The sequence below is a fragment of the Empidonax traillii genome, unplaced genomic scaffold, assembly GCF_003031625.1.
Source record: "Empidonax traillii isolate 1590-97213 ecotype Southwest subspecies unplaced genomic scaffold, ASM303162v1 scaffold87:size1256882, whole genome shotgun sequence".
Taxonomy (NCBI): domain Eukaryota; kingdom Metazoa; phylum Chordata; class Aves; order Passeriformes; family Tyrannidae; genus Empidonax; species Empidonax traillii.
In genome coordinates, this window is record NW_020955280.1 from 1,053,075 (window position 1) to 1,073,016 (window position 19,942).

General features: G+C 62.2%; 1 protein-coding gene across 4 annotated transcripts; it reads left to right on the top strand.

Annotated features, from left to right (window-relative positions):
• Positions 1-1,025: 1,025 nt before the first annotated feature.
• Positions 1,026-19,220, top strand: PHLDB1 (pleckstrin homology like domain family B member 1). 4 transcript variants are annotated; one of them, XM_027881393.1, is made up of 25 exons: positions 1,026-1,279; positions 2,467-2,568; positions 2,984-3,107; positions 3,183-3,353; positions 5,258-5,383; positions 6,820-7,904; positions 8,667-8,909; positions 8,982-9,119; positions 9,246-9,383; positions 11,363-11,491; positions 12,695-12,850; positions 12,942-13,052; positions 13,213-13,302; positions 13,820-13,942; positions 14,696-14,833; positions 15,798-15,965; positions 16,291-16,407; positions 16,512-16,605; positions 16,818-16,862; positions 17,286-17,577; positions 17,683-17,773; positions 17,857-18,003; positions 18,131-18,350; positions 18,431-18,516; positions 18,775-19,220. In XM_027881393.1, the coding sequence occupies exons 1-25, from the start codon at positions 1,193-1,195 to the stop codon at positions 18,913-18,915; spliced, it is 4,362 nt and encodes a 1,453-aa protein (XP_027737194.1). In that variant the 5' UTR covers positions 1,026-1,192; the 3' UTR covers positions 18,916-19,220. The 4 variants fall into 4 exon arrangements, with proteins under 4 accessions (XP_027737194.1, XP_027737195.1, XP_027737196.1 ...); XM_027881394.1 differs by lacking the exons at positions 14,696-14,833; positions 15,798-15,965 and having other exon boundaries at positions 1,027-1,279; XM_027881395.1 differs by lacking the exons at positions 13,820-13,942; positions 14,696-14,833; positions 15,798-15,965 and having other exon boundaries at positions 1,029-1,279.
• The last annotated feature ends 722 nt before the right edge of the window (positions 19,221-19,942 follow it).

Below are 19,942 nucleotides of genomic sequence, written 5' to 3' on the forward strand. Positions count from 1 at the left end.
ATGCTCTGCCGTGTGCACCCCTAAGCTCGGCCACTCCAGCTTCCTCCCGTGACTCACCAGGCCACGAGTGGGGAGGAGAGGCCACGGCAAGGAGTGCCATGTGCCTGTCTCATCCATGCTGCATCCCCGGCATGGCTGACACAGCACGGCAGGGTCTGCCAGGCTGTGCTCCCTCGCGAGTGTGCCCTGGCCAGCAGCACACGGTGCAGCTCTGGGGTCTGCCTGCCTGCTGCTGGCAGCTGGCCATACTGATGGGGGGTGAGGCAGAGCGTGCTGTGCCCAGGTTGGGTCTGGGGAGTCAGCAGTAGGTCGGGAGGAGTGGACGCCGGAGCACCCCCTCCCCGTGTGGGCTCGGGGCAGACAGGCAGGTCGCAGCCTGTGGGCAGTGGGGTGCAGGGGCTGTGTGCAGCCCGCCCGGCGTTCGCAGGGCCCCCGCATCGGAGGGGCTAGGCGTCCTCCCAGGTGAGGCTTCTGGCTGCGCCGGGAGGAAGAAAGGGGCTTTTGTCCTCCAGGAGGCTGAGGCTGCGTGGGCAGCCCTGCGCGCGGGGTGCACGGGGACCGTGGGCTGTTTGGTGGTAACCGAGCCCGACCCCTTGGCATTTGCTGCCTTCACCGCTTCCCACGGCGGGAACAAGCAGCGCGTTCTGCAGGCGGCAGTGGGAGAAGAAAGGCTGCCTTGTCCATCCCAGCAGTGGGGCGCCGGCTGGGGCGGCCGCGCTCCCGCTCCGCATTCCTACGGCAGAGCCGCCTGGAGAGGGGCTGCATCCCCAGCGCGACGGGCTGGGAGGAACGGCAGGCGTCCCTTGCGTGGTGAGGAGCCAGGTGAGGGGCTCTGATGGAGGGCAGTGCTGGGGGACAGGGTGCATCGGACAGCAGTGGGATTCCAGGGTCACCCTCTAGCTCATGGGCAGGCAAGCCTGCCTGTGGAGTGGGGGGTGTTGGGTGGAGAGTTTGGGCAGCAGGAGGTGGGCAGATGATTGCCCAGGGGACAGAGGTCCACCATGGTTCTCATCTGGTCTCACCAGTACAGCTGTGCTGGGAAGGGGTTAACATTGGAGTAGGATCCCACCCTGGCCCCACTCCCTTCCCATGCAGCAGCCTGGCCCCTCCTGGCTTTTCCTCCTTTCCAGACATTGTAAAGGGCCTGGGTGCAAGCAAGGGGTAGGGCTCAGCTGGGCTGCAGGGTCTCCAGATGCTAGGAAACGCAGCATCCCAGTGCCTGGGGGACATTGGCACTCTGCCGTGGAGGGTCCCACTCAGCTCCATGACCAGGTGGCAGGTAAGGAAAAGTAGCTGGTGGGCACTGGTGAACTGCTCTTGGGGTACTGCATCTCTGCTTCCCCCTGCCCCAGCTCAGCTCTCCCCATTCTGCGTGGGGTGGCTATGGTCCCCAAGGAGACTTTGCTGTGGGGCAGCCAACTCTGGTGTCACAGAAGACACTCGGGCTTCATCCCAGCCCTGGATCCCACGCCTGGTGTTTTCCAGCGTTTCATTTTTTCCACAGTGTGTAATAGCCGCTCACTCGCCCCCGCAGCTGAGCCCAGTGCTGGCCGAGCTGCAGGGGTCCCTCCGGGGGCTGGCGGAACAGCGGGCAATGCTGCCAGGGGCCGAGCCCGGGTCTCCTCCTGGTGACCCCTGCACCGGGATCCCTAACGGGGAGAGTAATCCCTGGTTAGGCTGCATGGGAAGGGTTAAGCTGCACTTGGCCAGTCCTGGGCGGAAGGGAGGGACATGGGGAACAGCCGAGGGTAAATTTAGTAACCCTGGAGCATCCCGACATGGCGTGAGCGCCGGGTGACGGAAATCGTTCCTTCCCGAGCTGCCTCCCACCCACGCAGAGAATGAGTGGCAGCATAGCTGCTCCATGGGCAGCCAGCCCCACTAGCCGTGGGCCTGAGTGCCACCTCAGCAGGGACATGGCACAGTCAGCCGAGCTTGTGCACCCTGAGGTGCTGCTGCTGTCGGGCTGTGTGGGAGCAGAGGTGTGTGCCTGGGTGATGGGGAGGGGCGCTGGTGACACACTTGGGGGTACCAGGGTTGTGCCGTGCGTGGCAGGCAGGTATTGCTGGGGACAACCAGATCCTGTGCTTGTGTGTCTTTGTCCACTGGTGGCCATTGAGGGTCTGATTGCCCACTGCTCTTGACGTTTAGGGTCAAGACCTCCCCGAAACTGAGCACATATGCTGTGTCTCCTTCTGGGACCATGTCTGTCTTGACAGCTGGCATGCAAGTGGGTTTCCCTGGTCAGATGGGGATGTGTGCCTTGCCAGGCAGGGATGCTTGCTGACTTCAGGCAGCTGCTGGCACGGTGGAGATGGGAGCTCAGGATGGGCATCCTGTTGGTGGCAAATGCCGGTTTGGAATGGGTAGGGTTTATGCTCAGGCTGCTGTCTGTGATGTGCAGGAGGAATAAAGGCTATGCCTAGTGTGATCCCTTGTGCTGCCATTCTCTGTTTGTTTTGGCAGCAGCCTGTGTCCAGAAGCATCCGATATCTCCAGGCGGGCATCATGGAGGCATCTGGCAGGACTCCCACCAGCCCAACCCACAGAGTCCAGAATGTCATCCAGGTGAGCACACAGGACCACAGGGGGATCTGGCTGGGAGCCCTTATCCTCCACAGCCAGCCCTACCAAGAGTGCTGTCCTCCAGCCTCTCCTCATCCCCAATCCTGTTATGGGATCGTCAGCAAAGCCCATTGAGCTAAGCGGCTGGTAGCTCAGATCCTCTTAGATGCATCCCAAGCCTCAGAGATCTCCTGCTCCCAGGGCAGCTCACCTCTGCTCCCCAAGGTGGATAGCACAGGCAGGAGAGAGCCCTCATCTCCTGTGCCTTGCTGGTGGATGGTCCTGCTGCCGTGTGGCTGTGCCTGGACATTGACACCACCTGTGCGTGTGGCTCTTCTGGAGCAGACCAGCCCACTGAGCTGTGCAGGGGAGTGAGCTGCATTCGTGGGAGCTGTGAGCATCCCTCCCTCTCCTGCAGAACAGCCCTCTGGACCTGATTGACACGGGCAAGGGGCTGAAAGTGCAGACGGAGAAGCCTCATTTGGTGAGCCTGGGCAGCGGCCGGCTCAGCACTGCCATCACACTCCTGCCCCTGGAGGAAGGTGAGTGATGGCTGCCCCGCGGTCCCTGCAGGCACGCTGGTGGCAGAGACACTGAGCTGTCCTCTCTGCTGGCAGGAAAGACCACCATCGGCACAGCCATGACAGACATTGTCCTGCAAGGCCCCGGGCTGGTGCCTCAGCACTGCTACATCGAGAACGTGCAGGGGACGCTCACCCTGCACCCCTGTGGTAACATCTGCGCCATCGATGGTGTGACTGTCCGGCGGCCCACACGCCTCACCCAAGGTAGGAACAGGCTGGGGTTCACCTGGGAAGTTGTGCCATCAGGTATCAGGCTGTTGGCAGAACCATCCTGTAATTGCATATCCCAGCTGGGATGCTCCTGCCTCTGTACCCTGGGCTGGCATGTTTGAGAACAGTTAGAGAACCGGCTTTGCCAAGTGCAGCAAGTGAGGTGGGGAGGGAGAGAGCCAGGCGGGCTTTGGAGAACAAGGGGAGATGCTAAGCCGGGTTTTGAAAGGGAGATGACAAAGGAAAACACCTCAGGTATCCTCCCGAGGGATGGCTGCCGGGACACGTCGGTCTGCCTGAGCGGCTGGAGGGCTTGGACCCCACGGCCGCTCCTGGGGAGCATGGGCAGAGTCAAGGGCCCCTTCCCACGCCATCCCGTCCCCGAAAGTCCCGTATCCCGCTTTCTGGGAATGAGTCTCCGCCGGGTCGGGCCGGGCCGGGCGGGGCGGGGCGAGGCCCGGCCCCCCGCCCCTCCCCGAGGGCGGTGCGGCGCTGCCCGGGCGGCGGCGGCGGCGGCGGCGGCGGCGGTGGTGGTGGTGGAGGTGGTGGCGGCACGGTGAGTGCGGTTCTGCGGGGCCACGCGTGTCCGCGCTTGGCGGGGGGATTCGCTCCCGTCCCTCCGCGTGTGACAAAGCCCCGGTGCCCCCCGCGGGCGGCAGCGTTGCGGCCCCCCCCCCCCCGCCTGTCTCCGTCCCTCCCCGGGGAGGGGGGAGCCGCCCGCGTGGGCGCTGCCGCGGGCGTCCCCGTGGGGGACAATGGAGCCACGTGGCCGCCGGAGAAGGGGCGCGACGGCTCCGGCGCGACGGTCCTGCCAGGTCCCGCCGGTCCCATGGTGGGTAACGAGGGCCAGGTGGGCTGTGGGGTGCGGGCAGGGGTCAGACGAGTCCCCCGTTCTTCTGCCCACGGGGGCCGGTGGAGGCAGGCAGGGATACGGCGGGGAAGGAAGGGCACCTGTGCCCAGCCACAGCTGGACGAGCCGTGGGGCTGCCAGGCCGGCCCTTGGGGTGCGGGTTGGGGTACCCTGCTTTGCCGGCGCGACGCGTGGTTCCATTGGTGCTGGCACGCGGGGAAGGGGCAGGGCAGTGATGCCTCTCGACAGAAGAGCCGCTGACGGACCAGGCGCCGGCATTGCCACCTGGCAGGCAGGATGCCCTCGCTGAGTCGGGGTGAACAGGACTCATCCCGCGCTGGTACTTGGGCAGGGGAACCAGGCCCCCGCGGCGGCGATGGCGGTTAATCTGTACGGCCTCTCACTCGCCTTGCTGCGAGCCTGGGCTGACGGGTGCTCCAAAAACACATCCCCTCCGGCGAGGGATTTTCAGCTCGGGCTGTTGGTGCGGAGTGAGCCTCTCCCCGGGGCCCTGGCAGGCGCTTCAAAGCAGGGTGTGTCGGCAGCACCGAGCCTCTCAGCCGCCCACTGCTCCCCGCTGCCAGCACGTGGCTTCCTGGCACCACAGGCAGTGGGCGAACGGACAGTGGGCAGCCCACGGCGCTGCACCCTGAGCTGCCTTCCTCTGAAGGGCCACTCGGCAGCCTTGCCCCGAAAGGGCTGCTGCTTTGGGCCAAGAAGAAGCGCTTTGCGGGCAGTGACAGGAGCTATCTTGTCTGCAGCTGGCAGACGCGCAGGCCCTGGAGTGCTGCCAACTCCCCCTCAGCCCCCAGCAGGGACCCCAGCTGTGCCTGCGCCTGCGACTCACTGCCGGCAGCTGCCGGGGAATGACCTGGATTTCAGCCTTCCCCTAAGCCTCTGCTGACAGCAGGAGCCTGCTCCCCTCCCGGGGGTGCATCTTAGGGCCAGCAGCGCCCTGCTGCCTCCCTGTGCTGGCTCCTATCTCCCCTCTCTCCAGCATCGCTCTGATACTGCCAACCATCAGCTGATGCCTCTCCTCTCTCCCAAGGGTGCACCATCTGCCTGGGCCAGGCCACTTTCCTCCGCTTCAACCACCCTGCCGAGGCCAAGTGGATGAAGAGCATGATCCCGGCGGGGGGCAGGAGCCCAGCGGCTTTCTACGGGCTGCCAGCAAGTAGGTGACTCCCCCTTGACCCAGGCAGGGTGAGGCAGATGCTGAGGTGCTCCCTGACCTGCACCATAAGCCTTCCTGGCGCGTGATGCTCTCCCAGCCCTGTCCTGCTGGACTCCTAGCCCTCCCACTTGGCAGTGGGGCTCATACCTGGCTTCGGATGTGCCGTCCATTGTCTCAGCATGGTACGGCAGCTGCACTGATGTTTGTTAATGATTAATATAATTTCAAAGAGCGTGTCTGCGGGGGCAGTGAGGCGAAGCTCCTGCCCCTGCCCAGCCTGGCCATGGCAGAGCCATCACCCATCGGAGCCCCCCTGACTGCCTGGAGCAAGTGTTTACATGCCAGGGGGGTGTGCCAGGGCTTCGAAGGCCGTTTCACCGACTGCTGTCCTTCATCTTGCGAGCTGCTTATCTTGCTGTGTCTGCCTGTCTGTGGGGCAATGGGTTGAGTGCCAGAGTTGTGCCTGGTTCCTGGGGATGTCCAAATCCCAGGCAGTGATCCCTGGGCTGGTAGCCCTTCTCCCTGCTCTGACCAGCACGCCCTGGCACGGGGAGAGGAGCTTGGCAGTCTCCCCATGCCACGTGTGTGTCGGGAAGGCAGCACACCCACAGCTGGGGGACGGGAGGAGGGACGTGGGGAAGTGCTGAGGCTGAGGAGCATCATACAACTGCAGAGCATCCTGCGACTGCACAACATCCGATGCAGGCCATGCGTGGTCCCTCTCTGCCACATGGGACTGGATGGGATCACGCAGATAGGGCTGTGGCACATCTCTCCAGGAGTGGAGGCGCTGTCAGCTGCTGTGGGGGAGCTGCTGGGTGCCAGGGAGTGACGCAGCCTGGGTGGCACGCTGTCCTGTCTGGGCTCCACGCCTGCCGTGATTCGCTCGTCCCCTGAGTGACAGGCACATCGGTGCTGCGCAGGGAGGACAGGGCAGCCCAGGCAGGGGCACCCTGGCCAGGGGCACAGGCAGACTGCGGGCGACGTGGCAGTGGGTCTGGACACGCTGCAGGTCAGCAACTTTTGGCTGTCGCATCTCTGACCCCTTGCTGGGGAGCTGGAATGTGCCAGGGGCAAGTGGTGGGTGCCGGTGGCTGGCACAGGCAGCTGCCTTCCAGGGACTGGGGCCGGGAGCTGCGACACAGGGATGTCAGAGTGGGTGGCTGGGCTGTGGTCTCAGGTTTCTGTCTCCTGGGTGATGGGCCAGCGGGATTCCAACCTCCTCCCTGGCCCTGGTTCCCCAGCCAGAGTGAGAAAGGGTGGAAGTGGGGGTGCAGGCAGCTTGAGGTGCAAAGAAGAGGGGCTGCGACCCAGTGCTGGCTCTGTAAGGCTGCATGGAGGAACAATGCCGGGTTGGCCTGTGGGACCCCAGCCCAGGCAGGGGCCATGGCGGGGGTCACACCACACTGACTGCTTGCTCCTGTGTCTCCCCGCAGAGCCTGAGGCCCTGGTGAACGGGGGCCACCAGCCATCAGAGCGTGGGTGTCCCAGCCATAGCTCCCTCGTCAGCTCAATAGAGAAGGACCTGCAGGACATCATGGACTCACTGGTGCTGGAGGAGCCGGCATCCCCTGGCATCCAGAAGCCACCAACCTGCGGCCAGTCCCCCCTCTCCCCTGTGGTGAACGGAGGTGGACGCTGCCTCCTGTCCCCGCCACCTAGCCCTGGCGCTGCCTCGGGAGGCTCCAGCTACGAGAATTTCTCTCCGCTGTCCTCCCCAGCCAGCAGCAGCAGCTACACCAGCCCCTCGCTCAGCAGCCAGGAGCAGGGGCCACCCGTGCCCCCCCTTGTCCCGCTCCGTTCCTCCAGCTACAACCACACTGTGCAGCCACCCACCCTGCCCAGTGGGAGTCCTACTGAGCCTTGGCCTGTTGAGAGGCTCAGCGACCATCGGGCAGGCAGCCCCCGCCTGACACCCAGGGTGGCACCGCGGCCACGGGTGGCCCTGCAGGAGAGGCCCCCGAGCCCCTTCCGTGAACTGCGGGACTCCCTGGTGCCCAGCCGACAGGTTTCCAGCAGGGCAGTCCCAGAGGCCCGACTGCAGCCCCCTGAGAGCCCACGGCTGGCTCGGAGGAACATGGAGAGCATGCGGGAGCTGCCCCCCCTGAGCCCCTCCTTGTCACGCCGGGCCGCCAGTTCCCGGGCAGCTCCTGACGCCCCCTTCCCACAGGCCCGGCTGGGCAGGGAGGTGCCTGGCAGTCCCCGTGCAAGGCTCAAGGGCTCGGAAGAGTCCAGAGGTGCTGGGAGCCCCTCGTCCCCACTGCTGGCAGAGACCTCCACACGCCGCCCCAGCTTTGGCACTTGCCTGAGCCCAACATATGGGCTGAGCTCAGCGGCCATGCCCTCGCCCCATCAGAGCCCCCGTGCCCCCAGGAAGCCTTTGGGGGACCCACGGCTGCCCGCGGGGCCACGAGAGCGCAAGAACAGCATCACCGAGATCAGTGACAACGAGGATGAGCTACTGGAGTACCACCGGCGGCAGCGGCAGGAGCGAGTTCGGGAGCAGGAGATGGAACGCCTGGTGAGCTTTGGAGTGGGTGGGGGGGACACATTTGAGTGTGGGAAACCCTCTTTCATTATTTGCTACTTTAAAACCCAGCCCTTGTCTCTTGGGGATTTGCTGCAGCTGCCAGGCTACCGGCTTATCTGAGGGGATTATGGCCAGGAGCAGCCATGGGTGCTCAGAAGCTCTATGGGAGTACAAAGCCCCCAACTTGCAGCAGCCCAGGGAAGTCGCTGGGGTCGGCACGGTTCTGGGGTTGCCATTGAAAGCCAGTGGTGCCCCTGGCTTTGCAAAACTGTCCATGTGTTGTCCATCCCTGCCAGGGCCAGTCTGCTGGCAGCAGTGCTGTGGCTCTTGTGGGTATTGTGTCTATATTTAGGGCCAAGGGAGGTTTTTATGGAGCTGGCAGCTGCCTGGGTGGGGTTTGCCCGTGTCTCTGCTGGTCCTGGAGGCTGAGCCGCCAGGGCTCTGTTTGCTCAGCCCTGACTCACGCCCAGCGCGGTAGCTTGAGTCACTGACTGGAAATAGCAGAGGCGTTCAGCGGCCGGTACTGCTGCCTGTAATCAGTCTGTGTCCGGCTCCTGGCACATCGTGTGCCTGGATCTTGTGGGGGGTTTGGGGAGGCTGCATCATGTTTTGTGATGTCCCCAGCCCATCCCAGCATGCAGCAGGGCAGGGAGTGAGCCCATATCCTGGTGCCCACCATCAGCACAGAGTGCCACGGGCTCTGGCCGTGACACGTGCTGGGACAGGTGCCATGCTAATGGTTCTCCCCCACAGGAGCGGCAGCGCCTGGAGACCATCCTGAACCTCTGTGCTGAGTACACCAAGACGGACAGCACGGAGCCGGGTGACGTGCCCCGGCTCCTGGCTGGTGATGTGGATGCTGGCCGGCGGGTGCCCAGGGGTGCCGTGCCTCTGGGTCGTGCGGCTGAGGAGCTACGGCAGAGGGAGAGCCTGGAGAGATCAGATGAGGAGAACTTGAAAGAGGAGTGCAGTAGCACCGAGAGCACTCACCACGAGGTAAGGGGACAGCTGTGTCACGCTGTGCTGTGCCATGCTGCACCATGTCACGCCAACCAGCCCTCTCCACAGCACGAGGAGTTGACGGGCCCCCGGGCCAAAGAGGCGCAGCGGCTGGAGGAGGAGCGTGCCAGCGTCCTCGGCCGCCTGGACCAGCTGAAGGGCCGTGTCAAGGAGCTGGAGCAGCAGCTGCAGGAGACATCACGAGAGGTGAGGAGTCAGTGGACACTGCTGGGTCCCCTGCTGCTTGCTGCCCTCACCAGTCAGTGCTGAATTCCATGGGCATGAGCCAGATCCAGCTGGGGCAGCCATCCTGATGTGGCTGTGCCTGTCCAGGCAGAGATGGAGCGGGCGCTGCTGCAGGGTGAGCGGGAGTCAGAGGCGGCGTGGCTGCAGCAGGAGCAGGAAGCAGTGCAGCAGCTGCAGGAGAAGCTCACCAGCCTGGATGCCAGCATCCGCAAGGAGCGAGACAAGGTGAGCCTCATTGCAGGTTTGCACTGTCACCATCTGTGTCTTACCCTCCCTGGCAGTTGCAGCCAGTGCCATGATGTTCCAAGCTGCAGTGTTCCCCTGTAGACATGTTCTCCAGACCTTGGGCTCCACAGAGGCTTTGAGGAGCAGTCCCTCTAGTTTGTGTTGTGGGGAGATCTGTCCGTCTGTCCATCTGCCTGGGGCTGGTCCAACAGCCCTGCCAGAGGAGAACTGGGCTGATGCTTGGGGAGCTTTTCAACTGCTGCCTGTCGCGCTGGCAGGGTCTGGGCAGGGAGATTTGTGTGGGGCTTTCCAGGTGGCTGCTGCCCGTGGTGGGCAGTGCTGAAGTGGGGGCCTTGGTGTTGCCCATTCCCTGCCCTTGCTGGGGAGGGAACTGCATCTTGTGGCAAGGTGCCTCACTCAGCTGCATATGCACAAGTGAAGGCAGCTGCTGCTGTGGTGTTCAGCTCAGTGGAGATGGCTGGGAAACCACTGCAGGTGTTTAACTTATCTCGGTGTCTGAGGAGGATGTCCTGGGCCTCCTTTCCCTGGAGTCATCTGTGGTGCAGTTACTGCCTGAAGGCACCCATGCCGCTGCGTGTTCCATATGCTTGTCCCAGCTGCTGGTTGCTGGCCATCCCACAGTCTTGCAGGCAGTGTGGCATGACCTTGGGTAAGCTGCTCTGCAGCAGGAGAGCTGCTGGAATCCAGCTCCCCGCTGCCTGAGGCCAGCGGTCCTGTGCAGTCTGTGCCTGGGTCCCATTGGCAGCTCTGTGCCATCATGATGTGGCACCAGCGTCCCTGGAGCCCTGGCTGGCCCCATGGCTGTGGGTACTGGGGCTGTCAGGGTGTCTGTGGCCCTGCAGAGCAGCCATCAGCACCTGCCACCAGTGCCCCCACAGTGTTTGGGGGTTTTGTTCTGGTTTTGGTCTTCCAGTGCCTTGTAGGCATCTTCTGTAGCCAGGGACAGCCTTGTGCAGAACCAGGAGAAGAGCACAGGGAAATCCCCATCCCATCCTCTCTGCTGACCTGAGTGCCTGCTTTCCTAACCCATCTGCACTACTCACACTAACAGTGCCTGCTCTGAACTCTGCCATCACCTCTGGCGTCTCTGCATGCCCAGGAGCCCCTAGGCACCCCACAGCCCCTCTTGTGAGGCACCTGCCTGTGCCAGCCCAGCCTCCCCACCAGCGTGCCCCCTTATAGCCCTTTTCATGCATCCCCCATCTCCATGTGGAGCATTGTTCCTTGCAGCAAGCGTTTCCCAATGCCAAGTCCCCTCATAGTGCTGCAGGAGGTGGTGCCCTTAGACCAGCCCCTTGTTGCTGGCCACATTTTACTGCTTCTGTGGCCGTGGGAGGGAGGGTTGGGGTCAATTTCCCCTCATTTCAGGCCCAGGAGCAAGTGTTTGCTCTACCACTGACTTGACATAGTCTGAACATGGCTGGACCTCAGCCTCCTGTTTTCACTGCTGCCCCGTGGGCAGCCCTCTCCTGCTGATGGATGAGGGTGATCCATGCCCTCAGGCTGCATTCAGGACCTTCAGTGCTTTAACTGGCAGCATTCCAGTGGTGAGCAGCACTTAACAAAGCCAGTTAGTGGTTGTTCGGAGGGTGCATGTGGGGGAGCTGTGTGCAGGATCAGGATGACTTTATCCATGCTATCAGCATTGATCTTTTTGCTGCCTGTAAGTTTGTTTTTGGAAACACAGGGCTGAGGTTGAGGGCTGGCTGTAACTGCTCTAACACTCTGTGGTCCCAGCTCCTATGTCTGTTGTTCTCTCTTGCCATGCTCCCTCCCCCTGGCCCTTCCGTAACCACCCGAATGCTCCTCTCACTCTTGCTCTAACTCACAGCTTCTGCATGGCGCCCATCTGAGTAGTGTGTTTTCTCTCTTCTTTCTTTCTTTTTTTCCTTTTTCTTTTCTTTTCCTTTTTTTTTGTTTTGTTTTGTTTTGTTTTTTCTTGTTCTCCCCTGATTCAGGAAAGGGCAAAGATTGATGCTGAAAGGAAGGAGCTAGAGCAACTCCGGGCACTTTACCATGAGTCGAAGAGTCACCTTGATAAGTGCCCCGAGTCAATGCGGGAACAGTTGCGGGAGCAGATGCGAAGGGTCAGTGTCTCCCCCCACCCCTCCCGGACCATGGCCCACCTCCCTCCGCTCCAACTTAGGCCAGCTCTTCCCTGCCAGCCGGGGCTGCACTGGGAGCATCACACCCGGGCTGGAGGCAGCTGGCACCGGGCACCACCGTCCTGGTAAGCTTGCTGCTCGCCCGGGCCCGGGGCGCAGGGGTGGCTCGGCAGAGCTGCTCGGGACCGGGCAGGGCACGAGCACAGACCCTGCCCTGCAAAGGAGGGCAGGCTGGGGAGCCTTGGGGACCACTGCATCCTCGTCTGGCTGCCTCCTGCTATTTCCTGAGAGTGTTTACTTACACAGCACTGACAGTTTATGTTACTGCTAGTCCGCAGAGATTTTTCCTGTTATCTGGTATTTTTCGGGAGCAGTTGACTTTCCTCAGCCCATGGCTAGTGCCTGCCCAGCTAAAGCCCCATTGCCACAGCCTGCTCTGGGCAGGCACTCCCATGCTGGTTGTGGGTTGGGTGTGTGGCAGGCAGGGGTGGCGATGGAGCGGTCCTGGTGTATGAAGGCCCTCTGTAGCCACCACGCCAGCGCTGTGCCATGAGAGCACCAGCTGCCTGGCTCCTGGAGCAGGGTGAAACATGTCGCCACAGGTTACGCGGTGCAATGGCTGCCAGGGTGGCACAGGTAGGCCCTGAGCTGAGTGCTGCCACGTGCTGTTGGTGCGTGAAGGCTGGGAGGACACACAGGAGTTTGTCTGGCATGGTGCTTGTCTGTGAGGGCTCTGTTGCCCGCTGGCTCGGTGATGCAGGGATGCATGTTGGTGGTTATGCTGGCACATGGTGTTTTGCTGCCTGTCAGGGCATGGCTCCAACCCAGATGTGGTTCAGGAGGGTAAGCTGGTCTCCAAGGGCTTGATGAAGCCCCTGCCTCTGGTGAGCTTCTCATCTCATGGGGGTGATTGCTCTGTCCTGGCCAGTTCTGGGTTCCTCCATTGCCATCTCCTGTGGAAGACACTCGTGGCAATGTCTCCCACGTTTCTGATGCCCTGCAGAAGGCAAAGCTGCCTACCTGCCCACACCAGGGACATTGGTCAGGCCTGGCCATGAGCTCTTGTTCCTGACCAGCACCAGCAGGATGTAGGGGCATGCAGGTTTTGCTGTGGGATGCTTGCCTGCAGGATGAGGAGGTGCCCATCCAGAGGGACTGATCCACTGTTCCCTTGTGTGTCTAAAGGAGGCAGAGGCACTGGAGACAGAGGCCAAGCTGTTTGAGGACCTGGAATTCCAGCAGCTGGAGCGTGAGAGCCGCCTCGAAGAGGAGCGTGAAGCACGGGGCCAGCAGCTCCTGCAGAGCCGGGCCGAGTGCAACCGCAGCATTGCCTGCAGGAAGGTAGGGGCAGAGGGGGCAGTGGGTCTGTCACAGCCAGGCTGTGTCCCATGGCTCACTGGCAGCCAGCTCATCCCTGCTGCCTGCTCCCCAGGAGCGAGTGGCTGCCCTGGATGCCCAAGCTGCCCAGATTCGGCTGCAGAGTGCCCAGGAGGCCGAGCGCCTGACCAGGGAGCGGAGTGGCATCCTGCAGCTCCTGCAGAAGGTAATGCCAGGATGAGGGGCCTGACAGGGGCTCCCTGACCCTGATTGTGCCAACTCTTGCCGGAGTGCTGGCAGGAAGGGTGAGCTTGGGAGGGGACCAGCCATGGGGTGCCCATAACCATCAGCAGCTGTCTCTGCTCTCACTGTCACCTTGTGCACAGGAGAAGGAGAAGCTCATGTCTCTGGAGAGGCGATACCAGCTCGTCACAGGTGGCAAGAGCTTCCCCAAAATGTCCTCCGCTCTCAGAGAAGTAAGTGGGCAGAGGGGGCTACAGTGCCTAGGGCTGCTCTCCTGAGCCACTGTTGCCAGTGGGGATGAGCCTTGTGCACCACAAGCTCTGCTTTGCAATAACTCCCAAGCACCCTCTGGCCAGAGCCAGGCACTCCTGGCCACTCAGAGTCTCTCCATGGGCTGTAGAGTTTGGGAGGGAAGGAGGAAAATGCAACAGGGCAGCACCTGGGCCAGCACTGCTTCAGGTCCCACCCTTGCTGGAGAGCAAGTATGGGTGTGTTTTGGTGCTACCACAGGGGACTTTTAGGTGGGAATGAGTCACTCTGTTGCCCTGCTTGTGGCTCTGAACAGGGAGCCAGAACCATGATGCCCTTGGGAGCTGCAGTGCTGCCAGACCTGCTGCTGGGAAGAGGGGCAGGATGGCAGAGTCCCCTTGTGCCTGCCTGCAGTGGGACTCCTGCTGCTGCCACCTTGCTGCCTGTGCCCACCTTGCTGCCTGTGCCCACCTTGCCTACATGATCTTTACCCTCCAACAGGAGACCCTCCATATCTCAGAGCCATATGAGCTATTGGAGGGAACTAAGTCCTTGAGCCCCCTGCCAGCAGCAGCTGCCTCCTTAGCTTCTCCTGCCACCTGCTCCTACCCCAAGGCACAAGAGGTAACTAACTAGTGGGACTAACTGCATGTGCTTGCTCGCTTGCCCCTCCTTGGCAGAGACCCCTTTCATAGAGTAATGTCACCCTCAGTCAGCAGGGCAGCCCAGCAGCAGCATGGCTGGGGCATTTCTCATTTAGCTCTCTGGCAGCTGTGCTCATTAACACTCAGTTGCTGATTCCAGGTGCTTTCCTGACTCCAACGAGCATCCCAGCTCCCACTGCTGACCTTGGTTTTAACCCTGGTGTGGCTCTGTGGGGCACAGGCATCCCTGTGCTTCCCCTTGCCCACCAGTTACCCTCTGGTTGGGCACCTCCTGGCAGCATTCTGTAGGGTCCTGCTAGCCTGACTTCCCTAAAATAAGAGCAAGTTGCAGGCTTTAGCATGTTTGGTTCAGAAAGGATGGGGAAGTGGATTTTAAGCTGGCTCAGTGCAGCTTGAGGTGCCTCATCCAGTACTGTGGGGAAGCCTTGTGGCCGGGGCCCTGGGGGACCCTGAGGTCTCTCCCCAGCGGGCACTCAGCAGAGCTGTGCTGAAGGCAGGAACATGACGGGTGCCAGCACACCCACCCCAGCTTGGGCACCACACTCCTCGCACAGTGCCACGCACTGGGGCTGCCATGGGCAGCAGGACAGGGCTGGGCAGGCAGTCTTGGGTCCTGCATGCACAGGGAGGTTTGCTCCCACTTTTCAGTCAGTGCCATAATGCCAGCACATGAGTCTAATTCTCCTCCTTCTCCCTCGCCGTGGATTTCTAGGAGTACATGAGGCTGTCTGACGTTTTCAGGTTCTGCAGCAATACTCATGGCCCCAGCCTGGACACTAAAGCTTCTGCTGCTGCCCCTGCTGCTGCTCAGCGCTCTTTCTTGCTTGCTGTACCTCCAGCAGCCGATGAGGTACCCGCCCCAGAGCATGCTCGGGTTTGCTCCCTTGGGTTGCCCACTGCATCCCAGGTCAAGGGACTTGTCTGGCTGCAGCTGAAGGGGGAGCAGAGGCTCGAGCTGCCTGGTCTCCTTGCCAGGGTGCACTTCTTGCCTGCTCTGGATGTGGTGGCAGCAGGGCCAGGGAGCAGAACAGGTGCCCAGCAGAGTGGGAGGGTGGCCCTTTGTCTGTTGGATCCAGTCCTGGCCACTGGTCCCAAGCAAGGAGGATGCAAAGCAGGCGGGGACCTGACCTGGTGCCCAGCACCAGGGTAGCAGCAGCACCAACTTCTCTTCCTCCTGGGACATGGTACCTTCCTTTGGGGGGCTGGAGCTGCCTGTTCATTCCCCTGTGCCTACTTGTCCTTGCTTTTCTCCTGGTTTAATATGCTTCTCTCTGCCCAGTACGTGACTGTTGAGCAACTCTCAGGCATCCTGGGCAGCCTCAACACCCCTGCTGCTTCCCTGCTGGGCTGCACCCCTCCAGCCCTTTCATCCTCAGGCTGCACTTCTCCTCTTCAATCTCTCTCTTCTCCCTTCATCTCTGCAGAGGTTTGTGTCCTGTTTCCCTCCCTTCGGCCCCTTGTCCTCTCCCTGGGAGGTGCTGGGGATGCATGGGAAGGAGAGAACTGTGGATGAAGCTGAACAGCAGCTAAGGCTCTTGACAGCCCACACACCCCTCGTTGTCCTGTCTGCTGCTTCACTGCCCATGGGGCAGATCAGGGGGGTCTTTCTGCTTGGTCAGCTCTCTTGAGCAGCAGAGGGTTCCTACAGCTGCTGGGACTTAGCCAGGGAGTGCACAGGATCCCTGGGGGTTTGCATGTCAAATTCTGGGGGAGTGGTGCAGGCAGAGGCAGAGATGCTACAGCCTTTTGTCTGTGCATCTGTCCCTCTTGCTGCATTTGTCCTTCATCCTTTCTCACGTGGCCTCTCTCTCCAGATGGAGCAGCAGCTGCCAGGAGGCCCTGTGTGCCTCCAGGCTCTTGATTTAGAGAAATGGTACCAGGAGGTCATGGCTGGCTTTGAGACCTCCTCTTGCCCTGTCTCTCCTCCTTCTTCCCCTCCTCCACTTCCAGCTAAAGCTCACTCCTCTCACAAGGCTCTCCAGGTAATCCTGGCTCCCTGCTGCCAAGGCTCAGGCTTTGGGACTGCTGGCCATGGCGGGAGCGGGGCAGTGTGGGGATGTTGCTGTGGGCCCTTGCACCCTGAATGCTGCCAGGCTCCTGCCTGCTGCCATGGGCAGGGGCAGACCAGACCTTCTGCCTGGGGCAGGCAGCCCCTGCTTCTTACTGCCTGCAGCCCTGCCAGAATGGCACTGACATGAGACAGGATCTGGGGAAGGGATGCTCAGCCCTGCTTACAGATGAGCCATCTGTCCGGGGGGGCTTTTGCGGTCCCCCATGTCCCTCTCACCTCCATGTCTCTGTGCCCAGGTCTATCGTGCAAAAACAGAGGGTGACGCTGGTGTCCCCAGCCCTCGGATGAAGAGTGGGACTCCCTCGTCCTCCCAGCTAAACCTCTCTGTGCTGGGGCGCAGCCCCTCGCCCAAGGTACAGCTGCCAGGGGGACCTGGGCACCCTGGCCATGGGTCACATGCTCCCAGTGCCAGGTCCTGTCCCTGTCCTTGCAACTGATCCCCTGCTGTCCTGCTCAGGGCCCCCCGAGCCCAGCGGGCAGCCTGCCTCGCAACCTGGCGGCCACGCTGCAGGACATCGAGACCAAGCGCCAGCTGGCCCTGCAGCAGAAGGGTGAGCTCTGGCTCTGCGTCCCAGCTCTGAGGGGTGGTGGGACTTTTGGAGACGCTACCCCCGCTGCCATTTGGGCAATGGAGAAGGGAGCCCGGCCAAGGGTGGGAACAGCAGCAGCAGCACTCCGGTGGGATGCACTGCCTCTCTCACAGTCTCTTGCTCTTCCCCCCCTCTCCTCCTCCTGACCCCTCCACCCGACGGCGTGTCTCCAGCCAAGCTGCTCCCAGCAGAGCCCTTGCAGCCGGGTGATCTACCAGGTAGAGATGTGGGGCAACTTGGAGTGCCTGGAGCAGCCTGGAGGCAGCAGCATGGCTGTTTGCTGGCACCTTCTGCCATGCATAAGAGGGGCATGACTAGCCCAGGACCCCAGGTGCCTCTCAGCATCTGCTTAGGGACAGCCCCGTGCATCTGTAACACGCTAATGCTTTGCCCAGCCTGCTCCTGCCAGCCTGGTGCATGTACCCCCTTGACTGTCCAGGCCCCCTCCTCCTGCCTGGACAAGATTGCCGTGCTTGCCAGAGAGTTGTGATGGCAGCTCCCACCTCTGCCGCTACTATCCCTACCTGGCTCCAGCAGGGCCTGTGGTGTCTTCTGCCTGTGCCACCCCCTCGCCCACTGCAGTGCATCTCTGAACGTGGCATGCCTAACTCAACATCATGATCCATCCTCCCGTGGCACAGGTCAGCAGGTGATCGAGGAGCAGAAGCGACGTCTCGCAGAGCTGAAGCAAAAAGCGGCTGCTGAGGCGCAGTCCCAGTGGGAAGCCCTGCATGGGCAGCCCCCCTTCCCCACTGCCTTCCCCCGGCTCGTGCATCATTCCATCCTCCACCACCACCGTTCCCATGGCGCTGGGTCCCGGGCTGAGGAGCTGGACCATGCATATGACACCCTTAGCCTGGAGAGCTCAGACAGCATGGAGACCAGCATCTCCACTGGCAACAACTCTGCCTGCTCACCTGACAACATCTCCAGGTAACCCTGGGGCCAGCTCCTGCAGCTGGGGTACAGCCTGCTCTGGTGGCATGCTGCTGGCTCGAGGTCCTTCCTGCTGCAGCAGCACCTGCATCTGTCTTACAGTGCCAGCGGGATGGAGACAGGTAAGATTGAGGAGATGGAGAAGATGCTGAAGGAGGCACATGCTGAGAAGTCCCGGCTGATGGAGTCCCGGGTGAGTGGGACCTTACTGGCACCGCAGCTGGATGGGGAGCAGGTCCCCAGTCCTTGGGGCTGAGCTCTCATGTGTGCCGGCAGGAGCGGGAGATGGAGCTGCGCCGGCAAGCGCTGGAGGACGAGCGCCGGCGCCGGGAGCAGCTGGAACGCCGGCTGCAGGATGAGACTGCGCGGCGGCAGAAGCTGGTGGAGAAGGAGGTCAAGCTGCGGGAGAAGCACTTCTCGCAGGTGCGAGGCAGGCTGCCACCCTCCAGCGGCCTCACCAGGGAGGAACACCTGGCTCCCAGGGTCCCAGTGCGGGGACATAGCTCTCGTTGCCACTGGTGGGCTTTGCAGGGCTGTGTTGCTTTTCCAGGCTCGTCCCCTGACACGGTACCTCCCCATCCGCAAGGAGGATTTCAACCTGCGGCTGCACATTGAGTCCTCGGGCCACAGTGTGGACACCTGCTACCACGTCATCCTGACTGAGAAGATGTGCAAGGGCTACCTGGTCAAGATGGGGGGCAAGATCAAGTCTTGGAAGAAGCGCTGGTTTGTCTTTGACCGCATGAAGCGCACCCTCTCCTATTACATGGGTGAGTCCCTGTGCTGCCCAGCGCCCCCTCCCAATACCATAATCCACAGTCCACAACACTTCTCTCTCTCTCTCTGGCAGATAAACACGAGACAAAGCTGAAGGGTGTCATCTACTTCCAAGCCATCGAAGAGGTTTACTACGACCACCTCCGCAGTGCTGCAAAGGTGGGAGCTGGGCACTAGTGTCTGCTGAGAGGCTCTGGAGGCATCCCTATTCTCCCACATTGCCCTCTGACAAGCGCACAGGAAGCAGCAGGGCAACTCCTGCTGGTGCTCATGGAGTGGTCCATGGCCTCGGATGGAGCCAGCTCCTTGGGGTGCCAAGGGCAGGACCCCAGTGCTGGGCTTTGGGAGGGGGGCATAGCAGGGAATGCTGTTGCTCAGAGGGGGCCAGAGCACTGATCCCATCCTACTCCTTTCCAGAGCCCCAACCCTGCGCTCACTTTCTGTGTCAAGACCCACGACCGTCTCTACTACATGGTGGCACCCTCGGCCGAAGCCATGCGCATCTGGATGGATGTCATTGTCACCGGGGCAGAGGGGTACACCCAGTTCATGAACTGAGGGGGTTGCTATGCACCCCAGATCCACCACTTGGACGGACTCCTGAGGATCCCAAGCAGTGAGGAGCTTCTGCAGGGGCCACAGCCCCTGCTGCACCCTGTGCCAAGGGTTGTGCACGCCACAGCAGTGGAGCTACACTTGGCCCATGCTGGGTGGCACTGAGCATTGCCTGCTCAGCCAAGGGAATAAGATTTTTTATGTTGACTTTTTAAAAACAAAATTTATTTGAAAAAGTGCTCAAATGCCAAAGAGCTGCCAGGGCTTGAGCTTTCTGCCTTGGGGAGATGCTGGATTTGAGGCAGACACTGATAGTTGCCGCAGTGTTCCAGAGGGGGATTGTGAGGCCCCCAGCTGGCTAGGACCCCCCACTGAGGAAGACCCAGACCCCTCTTTGTAAACCTTTTGTAACTCCGGATCGGTGTCCCCCTTCTCCCGACCGTGCTGCGGCCGGATGGGGATTGTAGGGCTGCCCAGCCATAAAGCATTTCACAAACAAGGCTGAGCCCCTCTGTGTGTCCTCTGGCCTGGCAGCATCCAGACCAGAGCCTTCCATGGACGGGGAACCGGGTGTAAGCTGAGGGGCACGGGATCGGACGTGGGAGACGGTGGGGCCTGCAGGAAGTTGCAGGAGGCATCGGCGGGGAACGGATCGGGACAGTGGGACGGCTGGGGGGTGCCGCGAGGCCGAGCCGAGCCGAGCCGAGCCGAGCCGCAGCGGGGACGGGAAAGGGCGTGGTCGGGGGTCTGGGCCGCCAGGGGGCGCGCACGGCGCGGGTGGCTCTCACGTGGCGCTGTTTCCGCGCGGCAACGGGGCCCAATGAGGCCGCAGCCCCTCCCGTGACCACTTCCGGCTTCCCTCGACGTGGCCCAATGGGCGCGCGCGCGCCGTGGGATTGGCGCGCGGGGTCGGCGCCGCCGAATGCGCCAATCAGCGCGCGCCGCGTGCGGGCGGGGGCGGTGCGAGGCGGCGGGACCGGCGCGGCGGGGGCGGCTCCGCGCGCCGGGCCGGGCCCAACCGAGCCGGGCC